Source organism: Oryctolagus cuniculus, chromosome 1, assembly GCF_051225735.1.
Source record: "Oryctolagus cuniculus isolate XC-2025 breed Fujian yellow rabbit chromosome 1, ASM5122573v1, whole genome shotgun sequence".
NCBI lineage: Eukaryota > Metazoa > Chordata > Mammalia > Lagomorpha > Leporidae > Oryctolagus > Oryctolagus cuniculus.
In genome coordinates this window covers 93,150,543-93,169,670 of record NC_142867.1, presented here as the reverse complement: position 1 = coordinate 93,169,670, position 19,128 = coordinate 93,150,543, and the positions used below count along the sequence as shown (strand labels likewise).

At 38.1% G+C, this 19,128-nt stretch overlaps 1 protein-coding gene across 3 annotated transcripts in view; it reads left to right on the top strand.

Annotated features, from left to right (window-relative positions):
• The window catches only part of TRPC6 (transient receptor potential cation channel subfamily C member 6), a 129,917-nt gene that overhangs the window by 96,595 nt on the left and 14,194 nt on the right, over positions 1-19,128 (top strand). The window contains exons 3-8 of one of the 3 annotated variants that reach the window (XR_016219601.1): positions 394-576; positions 2,536-2,700; positions 6,797-7,013; positions 13,240-13,473; positions 17,099-17,359; positions 18,392-18,587. Coding sequence is in view for 2 of the 3 variants with exons in the window: in XM_002708603.5 (XP_002708649.1) it covers positions 394-576; positions 2,536-2,700; positions 6,797-7,013; positions 13,240-13,473; positions 17,095-17,359; positions 18,392-18,587 (1,260 nt within the window). In the remaining variant the exon portion in view is untranslated. Of the gene's footprint in view, positions 1-393; positions 577-2,535; positions 2,701-6,796; positions 7,014-13,239; positions 13,474-17,094; positions 17,360-18,391; positions 18,588-19,128 lie in introns of all 3 variants that reach the window. The other 2 variants (XM_002708603.5, XM_089312128.1) reach the window with 2 other exon arrangements.

The following is a 19,128-nucleotide window of genomic DNA, read 5'->3' as shown; positions in this document are numbered from 1 at the left end:
CAAAGATGGATCAAAGGTACACTGTGCAAGCAGGAGAGGAAGTTATGATCACTAAGGAAATGATGTGTACAAAGTACTAGACGCTTAGTGTGGAAAACGTTCTCTTTCTCTGGGGTCAATGGGTGAGTTTGGCACAGCATGCTCTTTCTAATAACTTTGATTCCATTTTAAGGAAAACCTGTTCTGGGGATGTGAAGAAAATCTTCATGGTGATAACATATTTTGGAGGTCAGTCAGCAGACAGCAGCTGAAATATGTAAAAGAACAGTGAAACTGGACAGAACTTTATTCTTGAAGTATACAGTCCCTCAAGTCTGCAACATTATGCTGCTTATTGGAGTAAAATGTGCAGCTTTTGCATTATTGTTTTGTTCTTTGCCTTGTCTTTCCTAGAATGACTACAAAAAACTCTCAATGCAGTGCAAAGACTTTGTTGTTGGACTCCTTGATCTGTGCAGAAATACTGAAGAAGTCGAGGCCATTCTGAATGGGGATGTTGAAACACGCCACCCTGGTGACCATGGTCGTCCAAATCTCAGCCGTTTAAAACTTGCCATTAAATACGAAGTAAAAAAAGTAAGGTCAGGCATGAAGCAAATTTGCATGATTTCAGTTTTTATTGGTGCTAACTCAGGATGAAGGATTGCCATTGTTAGATTGAGCTGAGTTTTTCTAATTGACATTGGCACTAAGCAGAATCTCTAAGAACTATTAACAGCTAGTTGTGAGGTATTCAACTTACACCAAACACCAGTCTTCAAAAGCTAGACCCATTTACACAGAACATTGCAGTGACTGCCGCTTTCCTTGACTTAACCAAGGATACAACAATGACTTTGTGCAGGCAAACTATAAGACTTACTTAAATGATGGGACCATCATTATTTCATACCCAGCTCCATTTTCCCATTTGCTGCTGTTTTTCATTTGGAATGAATGCCTTCAATTCCTTCCTCTGTGCATTTGAGTCCCCTCCGGCTGCAACTTTACTTGTGGGAAATTTTAAATCTCTGTCTTTTTTGAAGTAGCCCCTACACCTTTGATTGCTTTCTTAGGTTATGTGAGATCTTAAAAAATGTAATGGTAGGTTTTGTAATAAGAGTAGTTCACGCTCATGGTTAAGTTTTCAAATAGTATAGACATGTCTTCTCTCAGTCCTTCAGTTCTTTAAAAATTGCTATGTATCGATCTGAAAGGCAGAGTGGCAGAAAGAGACGGATAGGGATAGGGATAGGGATAGGGATAGGGATAGGGATAGGTATAGGGATAGGGATGGCGGGGGAGAGAAAGAGAGAGATCTGCTGGTTCACTTCCCAAATACCTGCAACAGCTAGGGTTGGTCCAGGCCAAAGCAAGGAGCCAGGAGTTCCATCTGGTTCTCGCTCGTGGATGGCAGGGGCCCACATACTTGGCCCATCACTTAGTGCCTCCCCAGGTGCACTAGCAGGGAGCTGGATCAGAAGATCATTAATGCAGCAGCTAGGTCTGAAACTGATACTCCAATGAGGGCTGCCACCGGCTTAATCCAATATGCACTGCCCCCTGTTTCCAATCTTAATGGAGAGTAATGAGCTACCATTATGCTTTTCAAATTTATGTCTTAGATATCTTCACATATCATACAATAAACACCTTTCATCTGTCAAACACTGCATTTTTATATCATTATATAAGTGTTCATTAATCAGTTTACTTTTTAAGGATGTTTATTCTATGTTTTATTATTACAAATGTTTTGTCTATTTTTTGTACAGCAAACATACTTATTCATTTATCTTGTTTACTTGAAAACTAAATTCCTAGATGTCAAATTATAGTAAAATGTCTAATTATTTTTCATTTTTAAATGTTTATTTATCTTTATTGATTTGAAAGACAGAGTGGCCAAGGCTGGGCTAGGACAGAGCCTGAAGCCTGGAGCTCCATCTGGGTCTCCCACATGGGTGGCAGGGGCTCTAGCGCTTGAGTCATTCTCCGCTGCCCTCCCAGGCACATTATCAGGGAGTTGGATCAGAAGCACACAAGCCGGGACTCAAACCAAAGTGCAAATGGGATGTCAGCATCACAGCCAGTGGTTTACCCCTCTGTGCCACAATCCTGGCTCCAATGTTGTTAGCTTGTTAAAATTTTTATATGCTTTGAAAGAAAGCCTGTTAAGTCATAAAGGAAAGTTTGGGTAAATTTGAGTATTAAAATTTATTTTCTAGTATTTTCTAATATTTTAATTTTTATTTAAACTTTTTTGATTAACATTTAAATTTGTACATTTTTATGAGGTACCGTGCAATATTTCAACACTTGTATATAGTGTGAATTGATCAAATCAGGCAATTAGCAGGGATTCTCAGATTTACATAATATATATTAGAACATCTTGCTATCTTACTTGATGCCTGTTAATGTTAAGTTTCTTCTTTAATTCTAACCATGTTTTTCATGGAAAAACACAGAACTAAATCTTAGAACACATGAAAATAGTTAATGGTGAACCTTTCTTTAATCAAGTTGTTCCATGTTTTGTCACCTCCTGGCTAGTTTGTAGCTCATCCAAACTGCCAACAGCAGCTCCTCTCCATATGGTACGAGAATCTCTCTGGGTTGCGGCAGCAGACGATGGCAGTCAAGTTCCTCGTGGTCCTTGCTGTTGCCATTGGACTGCCCTTTCTGGCTCTCATTTACTGGTTTGCTCCATGCAGCAAGGTATGTCCGTGAAGCCCGGGCCTCTGTTATCTACTATAAATGTCCAGTAGGGAACTTTCAATTTCCAAAATGAAAATTTCAGGGAAGCACAGTTTGCCTTAAGTAACCATTTTTAATAGGAAAATACATACTTGTTAGAATAAACATAAGAAAAAGATGGAAAGAATTAAAATTCACCTGAAACATCCCTTGTAATGTGTGAATAAAACCTCAGTCGCTCTGCTACTTTATTTCCTTTTAGTCTTTTCTCTACCTTTATCTATGTATATGCTTTTGTATTTTTAGTGAGGTCACAGTATCGTTGAATGGATACTTCAAATGACATTCTTTTTTTCTTTTATTATTTGACAGGTAGAGTTATAGACAGTGAGAGAGAGACAGAGAGAAAGGTCTTCCTTCCGTTGGTTCACTCCCCAAATGGCCACCACGGCCGGTGCTGCGCCAATCTGAAGCCAGGAGCCAGGCGCTTCCTCCTGGTCTCCCATGTGAGTGCAGGGGCCCAAGGACTTGGGCCATCCTCCACTGCCCTCCCGGGCCACAGCAGAGAGCTGGACCAGAAGAACAACTGGGACTAGAACCGGGTGCCCACAGGGGATGCCGGTGCCGCAGGCGGAGGATTAACTAAGTGAGCCACGGTTCTGGACCCTCAAATGACATTCTAAAAGATGAACACTTCTCCTTTCTTTGTTTGTCTTTCAGCAAAATTTGAGATGAGAGCTTTGTATTTATTTTGGCTAATATGACCAGATAAATCTTAACATAAATAAAGGACCATCATGCACATACTAATGTAATGCTTGTTTCAGCAAGAGAGAGTTATTTTAGGGACACACTACACCAGAACCTAACAGCAAAGATAGCCTATCTTTTAGCAGAATCTATCTGCTGAGATTTTGATGAAAACAGTCAATTCAAACAGACCCGGGCTTTCATTAGTGTGAGAGAGTTTGAGAAATGTTGACCTCTTACTCGGTTCATAGGTACAGCAATTTATGTCCCGCGTTGCCAGTGATCCTGTCTTCATGTTTTTGAAGGCTCATTTCTGGGTCTGGTTAACTTGCAGCCCTGAGAGGCTGACTCAGATAAAAATCTAAAGCTCTGTGTCTGAAATGCCTGCTGGCCCACCTAGTAGGCTTGTGTAGAGATATCAGCTGGATCACTTGCCATTCCTGAACATGGTCATGACTCATTTTCAGACATTTGTGCATACATACACCATCATAACCAACATGTTGTCTTCTTATGGCTTGGTCATAATGTTGGGTTTTTAGCCATTTGGGGATCTTTCAAAACGCCTTACACTAGAAAGCTAGTGTAACATCTCTTACACAGTAGGAATGTCATAGTTATTTCTAGTGACAGGAACTGCTAGACTCTGGGTGTTTCCTGTGAGAGTAACATCCATCATAATAGTTTTTTTTTTTTTTTCCTTCAAAATAGAAAGACACAGTACTCATGGAAAAAAATGAAGTCAAAGATAAGTTGATTTCAGTGTAAAACATTTTTGAATCTATGCATTTTATGAGCATTTTCTTTCTTTTTTTAAGATTTATTTTGTTTATTTGAAAGAATTACAGAGAGAGAGAGAGAGAGATAACTTCCACCTGCTGATTCACTCCTCAAATGGCTGCAATAGCCAGGGATAGGCCAGACCAAAGCCAGGAGTCAGGAGCTTCTTTCAGGTCTCCCACGTGGGTTCAGAGTCCCAAAGACTGGGGCCATCTTCTGGTGCTTTCCCAGGTACATCAGCAGGGAACTGGATTGGAAGTGGAAGAGTGGGGATTCCAACGAGCACCTATATGGGATGTCAGCATTGCAGGCAAAATCTTCACTTGCTATGCCATATGCCATCCTTTATGAACCTTTTAAAGACCTTTTTTTTGGTATGGATTTCAAAGCATTTTTGCACTGAAGTAAACATCTTTTAATTCAGTTTTACACAAACATTTTGAAGTATCTTCATGTATAAAGTCATAAATTGATCTTACATAAGTAAAATATAAATGCAGATCACAGAATGAGAACAGTGAGATTTACCAAAAATGATATCTCTAGTACACATTTTTGTCTAGATATATTTTTGCCTTTTCAAACAAGTGACAAATTTCAGTTTGAACAAAAGTAATTTCTGTCTCATCTTCTTTAGAACCTAAGCTGCACCTTTACATGTAGCCCCTCATTCTGCTCCTACTCGCATTTCCTGATCTGCAGAGACCCAAGCTGAAATTAAAAGGGAGGACGGGAAGTTTCTGAACTATACCTGCTGTCTCTGTGACCCATTCAGTTATAATCGCTTCTCTAAATGGAATGATTTTCCTTTCCAGAGGGATTTCAAAAGCTTAGTGCCATCTACCATGTCTGCTGTTTTCACGCAGACTGTTTCTGGGAGTCCTTAGAGTTACACATTTCTTAAATTTTGATGGAATCCTAATCAACCTAATTTCCTTCACTATTTCATCTTCCTTGGCCATGTTTCTGTCTGGCATCTGTTTTCCGTCCTCATTTATGAACACTTAGGCAGATAATCACATTAAAGAGATGCCGTCAAGGTATTTTTCCCTCATATCTAGAATCTTCTTTATATTGGCTGTTATTTGTCCTTTGAAACATCCGTTTTACAATTTTTTCCATTAGCAATGAATATGAACATTACTTATAGGTCACAATTGATTTTTTTATGAGGGAATATTGCTACAGCTAAATTGATGCTTTTGTTGAAAATAAATTTAAGGTACTTTAGGTTTTCCCATAACCTTTAAAATCTAGATCAAATTACACAGGGCCTTGACAGAGTCCCTGTTTCTGTTTAAATTAGGCTTTCTTTCCTTAAGTGTTCTGTCTTCCTCTTTCAGAAACTTTTCTGTTCTTACTCAATGTCTTAGCTGTAACAGGATATCAATTGTTTTATGCTCATTAGAATAAAAATAGGTCCTACGGTGATTTCAAATCATTTCCATTTTAAAGCTAACCCCAGCCTTTTTCATTTCCATGTCCTGGATCCTCCTTCTGCCTAGTAAGATCTGTGCACCTCAGATGGAAACAAATCCTGTGTGATGGAAGTGCAATAACTTTTACTGTCCCCATATTTCATATGTAGAATATGATCTGCACATAATTTAGGAAATGCAGCCATCATCCAGCTAATGAGGAGGGAAACTGAACCTGAACCTAAAAGGTTGGGCTTTTGGCTGGCGCCGCGGCTCACTTGGCTAATCCTCCACCTGCAGCACTGGCACCCCGGGTTCTAGTCCCAGTTAGCGTGCCGGATTCTGTCCCGGTTACTCCTCTTCCAGTCCAGCTCTCTGCTTGGGCCTGGGAAGGCAGTGGAGGATGGCCCAAGTGCTTGGGCCCTGCACCCGCATGGGAAACTGGGAGGAAGTACCCAGCTCCTGACTTCGGATGGGTGCAGCGCACCGGCTGCAGTGGTCATTTGGGGAGTGAACCAACGGAAGGAAGACCTTTCTCTCTGTCTCTCACTGTCTAATTCTGCCTGTCAAAAAAAAAAAAAAAAAAAAAAAAAAAGTGGTTGGGCTTTCAACCCAGTGTCCTTCCAGGACATTGTTCCAATGCTTCTCAGCTGCAAGTTCTTTTCTTGGATACTCATGACATTTACTCCATTTACATAACCAAGACAGCAGTATCAGTGTGAATCACATGCATGCTGATGAAATAAACATGAGGACAAACATCAAGTGTCTGTACACTCGCTGCAAAGTAGGCTCGGTTTAAAATTTTCATGGCTGCCTCCTTAATACTTAAGATCCACTAAATTAGTCTGTGGTGTGTGTGTGTGTGTGTGTATGTTTGAATAATGCTAGTATTATGCTTGTCACCAATATGATACAATATTTTCAGAACTTAAATATCCTGGAATGGAAAAGTTGGTTTATAGAATTATTATCAAGAACATTAGCACATGTTGGTGAAGAATATGACCAAAATTTTATAACAGCATAAAGATAATCCCATCGCTAATTATGTAAATGTACATAATTATTTTAAGAAAGCATTGGAATATGCAGGTGCTTATTCTTGTGTGTGTGTTGCAAAGTGTACAAAACTAAGTTAAGATTTCCTTTGGTGTGTGTTGTGGCAGATGGGGAAGATAATGCGTGGACCATTCATGAAGTTTGTAGCACACGCAGCTTCCTTCACCATTTTTCTGGGACTGCTAGTTATGAACGCAGCTGACAGATTTGAAGGCACCAAACTCCTTCCTAATGAAACCAGCACAGATAATGCAAAACAGCTGTTCAGGATGAAAACATCCTGCTTCTCATGGATGGAGATGCTCATTATTTCCTGGGTAATAGGTAAAGACTGATTTTCCTTCATCGTTTTTTTTCACAGCCTTAGCAGTTGTACTGAATGACTCTGATTCTTTCTCACATCAGTTATACAAATGTATGCAGCATGATACAATGCACTGCACACCATGATTTTCTTTGTGTTCTTAAAGCACAGTTGTTTTGGGTTCATTATCAGGGCCATTATCAGTCTTCTCACATGCTAGTGTCTTTTTGCAACTCTTAGAAACATTCAGAAAAAAAAAAAAAAAGCAACAGGATATTTAAATCCCACCGTTGACAAAAAGTGCCATTCATATTTTGGTAGATCTGTAATTCAAAGCTTTAAAACAACCACATGATTTAATGCAAGATTTATTAGGAACTAAAGCTAATAGCCACTCACATTTATTGAACACTTATTATGTACCAAGAATTGTTCAACATACTTTACGTATAGCAAATAAAATAATCTCTCTGTGCCTCAGCTTTTTAATCTGTAACATAGAATAATATCTGTTTAATAGTTTTAGGTGAGGATTAAGTAACTTGCTTTAGATCCCCCAGGTGGTAAGTGAAAGAGAAAGAATTGTCTTAATAAATGAATTATTTCTCTATAGAAGTATATGCATGGCTTGTCACTAAATATAATGTAAATGAGAAAGAAATTTCAGTTGGAGATGTATTAGTAAATAAATTCAATAGCTATTAGGTGTCTATTAGGTAATGAGGACACTCAGGTGAATGATATGCATTTCCTGTGCTCAAGGAAGGGAAGTCTGGTGGAGGGAGACAACTCAGTAAGCAAATCAATAATTAAACATCAGTGTGACAAATACTAGAATTGAAGAGCTGTTAAGGTGTTATGAATGTACACAAACTGGGCATATAAATATGTATGAGGTGGGATATGGAAGGGGCAGGGTAGCCCTCAGCTGTGCAGTACAGAGCTTAAAGTAGCGAGTCCAGAGGCTGAGACACAGCTGAAGTGATCTCTGTGAGGAGAATAAAAGCTGGAAGTCTGGGTATGGGGTACCAGCTTGGGTCCCTGCCGCCCACATGGGAGACTCAATTTGAGCTCCAGGCTTCTGGCCTTGGCCTGGCCCAGTCCCACTATGGTGAGCATTTAGTAAGGGACTCAGCAGATGGGAGACCTCTCTCTCTTTCTCTCTCTCTTTCTCTCTCTCTCTTTCTCTCTCTCTCTTTCTCTCCCCCTCTCTCTCTCAGCTTGCCTGTCAAATAAACAAACTATAAGACATCACTGTGGATTCTGCCCTCAATAAGTAGGTGATAACAGTAATTCCTTAAGAGGAATCCTATTTAGAGAACATCATACTTGGAACTGGTGGAACAAAAGGCTAATAATGAGGATTAGGTTATGACTGACTTTGAAGTGTCCATGGAACTTCCAGGTGGAAATTTACACAAAATAATTAAATGTATGACCCCTGAGAGGAGTCTGGGCTGTGAACAAAGTTCCAGCTACAGTAGAAAAATGTAGGGTGTGAAAACAAGAGGGCTCCAGGGATCTTCAAACAAAACCTTCAATAGAAACCTTGGGTCATACTTCCCTCCCTCCTTCTTAGTTACCAGGAGAAGCACCTACAGTTATTTTTATATCACTTCAAGGGCAGAAAATGTCTTTTGGCTTCTTCATATTGGAGGCCTATGGGATGATCAACCAAAATATTATAAAACCCTGTACAAATTACATATGATCATTTAAAATGCATGTTAGGTAAGTCAGCAGCAACTGAGAGGTATTCAGACTTTCTGAATCATTTCATTCCTCAGGTGTGTTTCAAGTAAACACATGGGTAATGGCATAAGAGATGAGTAATCTCACCAAAGTAATAATAACTCTTGAACCAGAAAAAGGACTTTACTTTTCACTATTTCTTTTCTAATTTAATTGTTGAAACTATAATACCTAAATATCATTTCACCACTAATACCTGATTAAAATGAAGAAAAAAATAATCACTTGAGCATTGCTTTGATCTTATTGGCAGCTTGGAGCTCATGTGTTATAGATGTGTAATGTGTTAGTATATCTAATACAGTGATTGGCACATAGAAAAATTCAACTTTTCACTAGGAGTTTATATGTTCCTTCTATATAAGAGTAGAATTTCCTATTGAAGACATACTATGCAAGATACACTCTTTTTAGTACATGATGACACTTTGAAAAAAAATAAGTTTCATGTAAGAGAATTAGATAACAAATACCCGTCTCATTCATGGTCATAAATCACTCTCCTCAGATTAATAGACAAATACACTCTTAATTTATAAACTTTAGTTTTTCACTTACAAACCTCAACCAATAATATTAAATTAATCTTTATTCTGAGGACTAAAAGCATTTTCCTTGGAACTGTTGTTCCACTCATAACAAAGATCGTCTCACAGTATTTATTTAAAGGAAAAAAATGAACAACTCAGAGCAGGGAGATATGCCTCTATAGCATGTTACACTCCTGACTCAGATTCTGACACTGGTATTTATTTTCCTTTTTCAAAAAAAAATTTAAAAGATTTATTTTATTTATTTGAAAGGCAGAATTACAGAAAGAAAAGGAGAGGGAGTGAGAGCGTGAGAGAGCAATCTTCCATCTACTGGTTCACTCCCCCAAATGACTGCAATGGCTTGGGTTGGGCTAGGCCAAAGGCAGAAGCCCTGAGCTTCATCCAGGCTTCCCACATTAGAGCAGGAGCCCAAGGAGTTGGGCCATTTTCCTCTGGTTTCCCAGGAGCATTAGCATGGAGCTGTGTTGGAAGCAGAGCAGCTGGGACTCAAACCAGCACTCATTTGGGATGCTGGCATTGCAGGCAGTGGTTTAAACAGCTTTGCCTAAGTACCAGCCTCTATTTTCCTTTTAAACTTACCATTAAGGTTTTAGGCGCAGGAGTTGGTATAGTCATTAAGACACCATGCTGAGGCACCCTCATTCCCTATCAGAGAGCCTGGCTTCACGCTCCAACTCCACTCCTGATCACATCTCTCTACTTATGCACACCCTGGGAAGCAGCAGGTCATGGCTCAGCAGTTGAGTCCCTCCCATCTCCATGGGAGACCTGGATGGAGTTCCTACCTCCCCACTTAGGCCTAGCCCAGTGTTGGCAGTTGCAGACATTTGGGGATTGCATCAGTAGATTGGAGTTCTCTGTCTTTCTTTCTCTTTATGTCTCTCCCTGTGCTGTTCTGCCTTTCAACATAAATAAAATAGATTAATAAATGAAAATTGTAGTATCTTCTGGACATGTTAACAATAAGCAACCTCCGAGATCAGATGCTGCAAGTACATCGTTAGGTTGAGAGAAGACTCACATTATTGGTCACAGAACACAAAGCTGATTTTTAATTCACCAAAGATTGAAAGACTGAGTGACAGAGCTGATATTCCAGATGATCTTGACAAGGCAGAATAGTTCGCTTAAACCAATGAGGGTACGTGTAGCAAGAACACAGGGAGGGGGCATGCTTGATGACACTTTATGAAATGAAGCCCGAAGGGGCACTTGGCACCGAACGGCCACTGTGAGCTCCTGAGAAAGCAGATGTAATCCTGGGTCGACGACAATAGCAGAAGAACTGGAGTGAGTGCTGTCACTGCTCATTGACCAGACTACCTCTGCAGCGCTGTGGGTGGCTCCAGCTGCCACTGGTAGTTACAGAGCATCCCATGCCTGGTAAACCCAAGAGAGTGGCCCCTCCACATAACAGCCTTTGAGGGGCCTGAGCAAGCCTACTCACAGGGTAAATGGTGCGGTGGATCCAAGTCGTGTGGCATCTGAGGTTGACTTATTTGGAGGGCTCCACTTGGAGAAAAGGAGGACAAAACGGGACCTAGAAGCAGCCTGGGCAAAACATTTAAAGCTTCAACTTCCTTAGTTTCATGGTAAAGCTGTCTTGTGCTGGAGAAGAATAGATTTAATGAGCACACAAGTGGGGTTAATGTATTTGTTTTGAAAAGAAACTTAAAGGCAGAGGAGCGGACTCATTCTCCCTGCTCTAGAGGGCAGAAATAGAACCAACAGATCCATATTGAAGGAACAATCCTAAAAATTCGACAAAGGCATGAGCAGTCTTCAGAAACAGCGAGTCTCATATGGCGGCACATATTGAAGGATAGGCTTGTTCCCTGTGGAGAGGTCCCCAGCTTGACAGCACAGTGGAACTAGATGATGGATTTCAAACTGTGCTTAGCAGCTCCCCGGGGTCCTCAGGAGAAATAAGATAGGAACTGTTTCTTTAGGCTGAAGTGTTCACTGTGTTTGCTTAGTTTTACATCTTCACTGACACAGCGTTGGTACCAAGAATTCTCTTTCTTCAATAGAGATGAGAAGAAGCTGGAGGAGAAGTAGGAGGAAGGAGAAGGGCAGTTCTGTAAAAACCTGGACCATGGAAGTTCAAATTCCCTTCAGTTTTAGTGTGTACTAAGTAATTGTGTGTGTGTTATGTGTGTGTTTGTACATACATGTGCATGTGCACATCGGTGATATTTCCTGTGCTAAATTTGATCCCCTAGAGTATATAGAAATTCATTCTTCTTTTAACCTGAAATAACTCAAAATCCTAAAATAAGCAATGAAGTTATATTCTCTTATAACCATATCCTCCAAGCTTCATAGAATACTGGTTTGGGGAAGAGCTTATGAGATACACTTGGAAAGCAGCAACCATCCAGAGTGTGCCTGCTGTTCACCTGGTGGGTTCTGTAACAGCCATTCAGGACTAATGTTGAAGGGAAAGGGGCAAGGTGACTGCTGAGGCTACGAGAAGATGAATTGCAACCACAGGTGTTTAAAGACTCCCTGATGGAAGTAGGTTTTGACCAGCAGCTGGACTTTGAATTTTGTTTCTCCAGATGGCTCTAGAAGGCAGGATGGCAGAGAGTTGTGTATCTTAAAGAGAATAGCAGTAAAGTAATAACTTCTTTTTTAGGCAAGTAAGAGTCTTCAAGTTGAAAAAGAAAATATGTGCCAATCATGGAAACTTTGAATAGTTTGCCATATTTTTCCAAGTGTCATAACCTGTGCTGTGTGTCTCATATGTACTGTATTATCTACATCTTATAACAGTCCTATGAATTAGGTACAAACTACTGCCATCCCCATTTTATAAACTGAGTTTTACAAATTTTAAATAACTTGCCAAAGGTTTCAAGGAAAAAAGTGGAAGATCTCAAAACCAGGTCAGTTTGATTGCAATATTACACTATGCTCCTAAATACTGTGCTACATTTTTAAAAGAGTATGCAATATTCTTAACCCACCAGGAGACGACTACTGTAATTACAGTAACTGTCTTGTAATTCCTTCCAGTATTTCACTATGCTTATTTTCATTATGGAGTTATACAATGTGTAATATTTAAGACCCTTTAATTTTGCATTAATCCAAAGATTTTCCAAAGTGTCCATATCTTCTAATAATCAGATGCAATGATTAAGTGAGTTTTATTAGGGAAAATGGAAATTTGTATTAAGAAAAATATCTTATGAGAGAAGATGGAGAGAAAGCTGGGGAGATTGCAAGGGAAAGATGCAAGTCAAATGCCAACGGACGGAGAGAGGGAAGAAAGACTGGGAATATCATCATAGGTCTCCATGCAGCCTAAAAAGTACTTTTCAAGACCATTAGGAAATCCATGGGCCAAAATCAGGCTTCAGAGGGTCTGTGTCTCCCAAGAAGGGGCACACTTAGTCACTGGCTGGGAGCAGTTCAGGGAAAGCATGGCCTTGAGCAAATCGGCCGTGGTTTTCAGAAGGCAGAATCTGAGACCAATAAGCAACTAAATTCGTGAAACCAGAAGTCAGGGAGAAACACTCTCATGTCCACTGCATCAAGATGATTATTAAAATATATCAAGTGGCTGCATAATATTCCATCTGTGTGGAAGTCCCAGAACTGCTTCTGTTTTAAATGCATGTGTGTGCGTATGTGTGTGTAAGTTTTGGTTATCAATTGTTTCTATAATGAACATCTTTTTAATACAGTCTTATCAACAGTATGACTTTTATTTTAAGGCTCTAGATGAACTTTGCCAAATTGCTTTTGATTAATGCACTGATATTGTTGCTGTGGAATTTTGGGGGCTGTGGGAAATATGGCTGGATGTGCAGGTTGTGGCCAGATTTTGAAGAGTATTGAATGTCAGGCTGAGACTTTTAAAATATATTTTGTTCGTTGAAGAGCTACTGCTTTAGTGAAAATAAATTGATATTTTAACCCCTTTCTGATGCAGGCATGATATGGGCTGAATGTAAAGAAATCTGGACTCAAGGCCCCAAGGAATACTTATTTGAGTTGTGGAATATGCTTGATTTTGGTATGTTAGCGATATTTGCAGCATCATTTATTGCAAGATTCATGGCATTTTGGCATGCTTCTAAAGCTCAGAGCATCATTGATGCAAATGATACTTTGAAGGACTTGACAAAAGTTACCTTGGGAGACAATGTGAAATACTACAATTTGGGTGAGTTTACAGTACACAGTCAACATTAATAAAAATGCAGAATATTATTATAAAACAAACATCAATAGTAGTTTGGATATTGTCAAATTCTTACAAATTGTTAGTTTTCAACACCTGTACCTGAAGAAGTGTGCCTTCTGCTGCTGCTTTTTCCTTTCCTGATGGCTAGAAACCTCTCTTTTTTAACTTTTATTTAATAAATATAAATTTCCAAAGTTTAGCTTTTGGATTACAGTGGCTATTCCCCCCCAAAACTCCCCTCCCACCTGGAACCCTCCCATCTCCTGCTCCCTCTCCCATTCCATTCACATCAAGGTTCATTTTCAATTATCTTTATATACAGAAGATCAATTTAGTATATATTAAGTAAAGATTTCAAAAGTTTGCACCCACACAGAAACACAAAGTGTAAAGTACTGTTTGAGTACTAGTTATACTGTTAATTCACATTGTACAACACATTAAGGACAGAAATCCTACATGGGGAGTAAGTGCACAGTGACTCCTGTTGTTGATTTAACAATTGACACTCTTTATTTATGACATCAGTAATCACTCTAGGCTCTTGTCATGAGCTGCCAAGGCTATGGAAGCCTCTTGAGTTTGCCAACTCTGATCTTATTTAGACAAGGTCATAGTCAAAGTGGAAGTTCTCTCCTCCCTTCAGAGAAAGGTACCTCATTTTTTGATGGCCTGTTCTTTGCGCTGGGATCTCACTCACAGAGATCTTTCATTTAGGATTTTTTTTTTTTGCCAGTGTCTTAGCTTTCCATGCCTAAAATACTCTCATAGGCTCTTCAGCCAGATCCAAATGCCTTAAGGGCTGATTCTGAGGCCAGAGTGCTATAGAAGCCTCTCTTAATCATAAAACTACCTCCCTTTACCTGTCAGGTCAATTGACTACTAAATTAAATTGAGAATAGTTTATATCATTAATTCATTTTAATCCTCTTTTCTATTAAAATAGTTTATATTTAAGTGGAATATATACACAATGGATTGCTATTAAGTCTTTTTTTAAGATTTATTTATTTATTTGAAAGTCTGAGTTACACAGAGAGAGGAGAGGCAGAGAGAGAGAGGTCTTCCATCCAATGGTTCACCCCCAATTGGCCGCAACAGCCGGAGCTGCCCTGATCTGAAGCCAGGAGCCAGGAGCTTCTTCTGGGTCTCCCACATTGGTGCAGGGGCCCAAGGACTTGAGCCATCTTCTACTGCCTGGGAGGCCATAGCAGAGAGCTGGATCAGAAGTGGAGCAGCCGGGACTAGAACCAGAGCCCATATGGGATGCTTGCACTTCAGGCCAGGGCATTAACCCACTGTGCCACAACACCGGCCCCAGTTATTAAGTCTTAAAAAAGGAAGACTATCTTGTCATTGGTGACAGTGTGCATGAATGTGGAGGATGTTATGCTAAGTGAAATAAGTCAGGCACAGAAAGACAAAAATAGTCCATGACCTCACTGTGTTGTGGAATTTAAAGAAGTCAGATTTATAGAAGCAGAGAATAATGGTGTTTGCCTGAGGCTGAGATGGAATGCAAAAATAGGGAAGATACTGATCAAAGGTACAAAAGTGTTAGGAGGAATAAATTCCGGAGATTTATTGAACAGCATGATTATAGTCAATGATAATGCATGATGAACTTGAAAAGAGAATACATGCTAAATGTTACCACAGACACAAAAATGGTAAGTATGTGTGGTGATAGATGTTAAATAGCTTGAATTAATCCTTGTGCTATGTGTACATATATCAAAATATGCCATCACATCCTATAAATATATACATTAAAACATTCACTTTGGGGTACCATTTTCATAGATATATAACCTATTTGAAAGGAAAGGAATTGTTGGGGTCTCTGAGAGGACCCCCAATAAACAACACCATTATTTCTCAATCAGGCCTTGAATAGTTGAAAACAGTAAGTTAATATGAAGACCAGATAATTAGCACTAATACTGGAAAAATTCAGGGTGAATGGCAGTGATCCGAGTCTGTTGGCCAATGGGCTCATTAATATTGAACCTCAGATTAGGCAGACTTGACCTTCAGATTCTCAGCAGCAAAGAATGAGGACAGTCCTCAGGGTGGGGGAGTGGATGGAAGTGGGCAGCATGCGCCTTCCATGGGTGACCCCTCCATGGAGACCCGAAGAAAAAGTGCAAGAGAAAGAGGGTAATGCTGAACCATTCATGCCAGTTATTTATCCCAACTCAACAATCGAGGAGTTTTTCCAGCTCCCCAAGAGGAAGGTGACTAAAGGGAAGAAGTAGATCCAGTCATTTGCTTAAAGGCATTATCTGTAGAAATCTGGATTGGGGAAAATATATTCCCTTTGAATACTTATTTCAAACCCTCCATTAAGAAATCAGTGAACATTCAATTGGCACTTCTATGTGTTTATTATCTATATATCATAAGAGCCACATTTTATTATATATATTATTTATAATATTTAGTGTTTGTTTTACATTTAATTTATTTTTATAAAATATACAGAATTTTAAGGTCAATCTCATAGAAGAGAGTAGAGCAATGGTCACTAGAGACCAGGAAGGAGAGGGAGGCAGGGAAGGAGAAAGGTTAAATAATAGGCACCAAAATCCAGTCAAACTTGGAGGAATTGGCTCTAGTGCTCTCTAACATAGTACTGTAGCTACAGTCTACAACAATTTATAGTATGATTCTAAATAACTAGAAAAGGGGAGTCTGAAGCTTCCCAACACAAGCAAAGGATAAATATTTGAGGAGATGGCAATGTTAATTACCTTGATTTGTTCATAGTACACTGTATACATGCACCAAATTTGCATACTGTATGTACCCATAAATATGTACAAATATTATGCACCATTTGCAATTTTTAAAAACTCAGTTATGTATCTATTTACAGATAATCCTATTTTTAGATTCAAAGTGCCATAAAAAGGAAGCAGCTTTTCCTTGTTTCTTGTTATCCTTTCCTAATTCCATTTCACAGCAAATAGCAAGAACAATTTATATTCATATTTTTCCTTTTTATTACATATTGTTATGCATTTATCTTCAGAATAGTTTCTTTATTGGATTTGTTGACCTGATATAATAATGAGTGAAAAATTCATCATGAATAATTGCTACATATTTATAGTAAAAATAAAGTTATTTGAATGATCAATAAAAATGACATATAGTTAATTTAAATGACTACACTACTCTATAAGCCCCAGATTACATTATAATATAATTATAGTTTATGCAAACTTTTTGCTTATATTAATTGAGGTTATATAATAAATGCTACCATTTATTAAATGTAAGGCACTTTCTAAACACTAAACATATGTCGATTTATTGAGAGAGGTAGAAGCAGTGTTACTTCATTTTAAAAGATGTGGAAATTAAACTTTTAGTTTTACTTAAAGTTTTAGTTTTATTTGCAAGTTCTTTCAGTTGATATATATACATGTGTGTTTATGTGTGTGTATTTGAGAGTGTGTGTATGAATTTTATGTATATATATTTATACATTTTTACAGATATTGAGTCTATAATCTGAGCTGTTATCTATCATGCTATTCCACTATGGAAATTTGACAGCAAACTTACCTTAGGTTTGTCTTTGCTTTTTCCTAGCTAGGATTAAGTGGGACCCCTCTGATCCTCAAATTATATCTGAAGGACTTTATGCAATTGCTGTAGTTTTGAGTTTCTCCAGAATAGCTTATATTTTGCCAGCAAATGAAAGTTTTGGACCTCTGCAGATATCACTTGGAAGAACAGTAAAAGACATCTTCAAGTTCATGGTCATATTCATCATGGTGTTTGTGGCTTTTATGATTGGAATGTTCAACCTCTACTCCTACTACATTGGTGCAAAACAAAATGAAGCATTTACAACGTATGTGATCTCAGATGATTTTATGATGGAAGTTGCAGATGAAATAAATATTCCTTTAGCAGTATTTCTTTAGTCCATGGGATAAGTAATATTTGGTAACAACTTCATCTCTACTTTGTCTTCAGCAAATACAGGATTTTTCTTTAAAAGTTGGAAAAACTCTAAAAAATAAGACTGTTCTTCACATTAAATAAAAATAGCTAACATTTTTGGAGCCAGGTACTATGGTAAATCCCTCTTGTACAACTCTTTATATCTCCATTTCACAAAAAGAGGAAACAAATTCACACAAGTTAAATAGTTTGCTGAATATAAATTGCAATAAATTACTCAAATATTAGGTCTTCAGTGTACAATGAGTATTAACTGAAACAAAACCTATTCTCATTTATGTTCCTCTACAGTACAGTTTTATAGGGAAATGAAATCAGTTGGGTTATGCAGATTGGCTTAACTTTGATCAATAATTATGCCTAAAAGCATTCAAATTCCTGTCTAAGACATGTCAATGATTTTGGTAACATTGCCTGTTAATGTTTTTATGGAATCCACAATGTTACAGTGGTCAACACTTTGCTGAATGTTACTATATTGTCATATTTTCCCTTACGATACATATTATATTATTTTTATTGTTAAGTTTTGAAGTACATTTGAGTAGGAAACCTAAAGAAGATTCTAACAAATTATATTATGATTGCTTAGTAATACATTATCATTTCCATTGCCAAAGCAATTGACTATTTGAATGTTAAATATACCTGTGGTTATAAAGTTATGATGGAGTACTGAGTGCTAACTATGCATCAAGTATTGAGCCAAGTGCCTAGATGCATAATGTAACCTCATCCTTGCAACAATCCTAACAATAAATATTATTGTATCCATTTTACAGAAAAGAAAATGGAGGCTTAGAGAGTAAAGAATTTGCTCATGAACACCTAGTAATTTGCAGAGGCTAAATCAACTCAGGTTCATTATTTGCAACTGTTGTTATTTATGCATTTTTATACTTCTTTTCTTTTTCTCCAGAGTTGAGGAGAGTTTTAAGACACTGTTTTGGGCTATATTTGGACTTTCTGAGGTGAAATCAGTGGTGATCAACTGTAATCACAAATTCATTGAAAACATCGGTTATGTTCTTTATGGAGTCTATAATGTTACGATGGTCATTGTTTTGCTAAATATGTTAATTGCAATGATCAACAGTTCATTCCAGGAAATTGAGGTATGATCTCTCTACACTTTTATGGTCTGTGCCCACATGTTATAACTATTCCACGGGCCAAGTCAGCAATGGGATGAAAGTATGGACTGCCATCCTCCTTTATTCTTTCCCTATTTTAGCATTTGACCAATGATCTAGGAAATTTCAACTCTGCTTCCAAAAACAGAACCAATGGGATGTGGTGAGGCAATAAGGCAGAAGGAGCAGAAATGTCTGATTCATTATTGTCAAAAAGAGAAACAACTTTAGAAATACTGTATAAACATGAATTTATATTTTATTCAAAAAATATTGCTGTTATCTGAGTCTAGTTCAGTGATGTTCAGAATCAACCCCTTTTCAATTTGAGTGTGACAACATAACTTTTTATTCCAGAAATCTTGGCCTGCATCTTGAATTCATGAGTACTCTATTGTACAATGAAAGAATAATTTTTCATACTATTTTTAAGAATATAGGAAATACATTTATATGTTTAAAACATCTATAAATATATGCACATTTTGAGATTTATTTAGTTTGGCAAGTTTCATAAAATTTT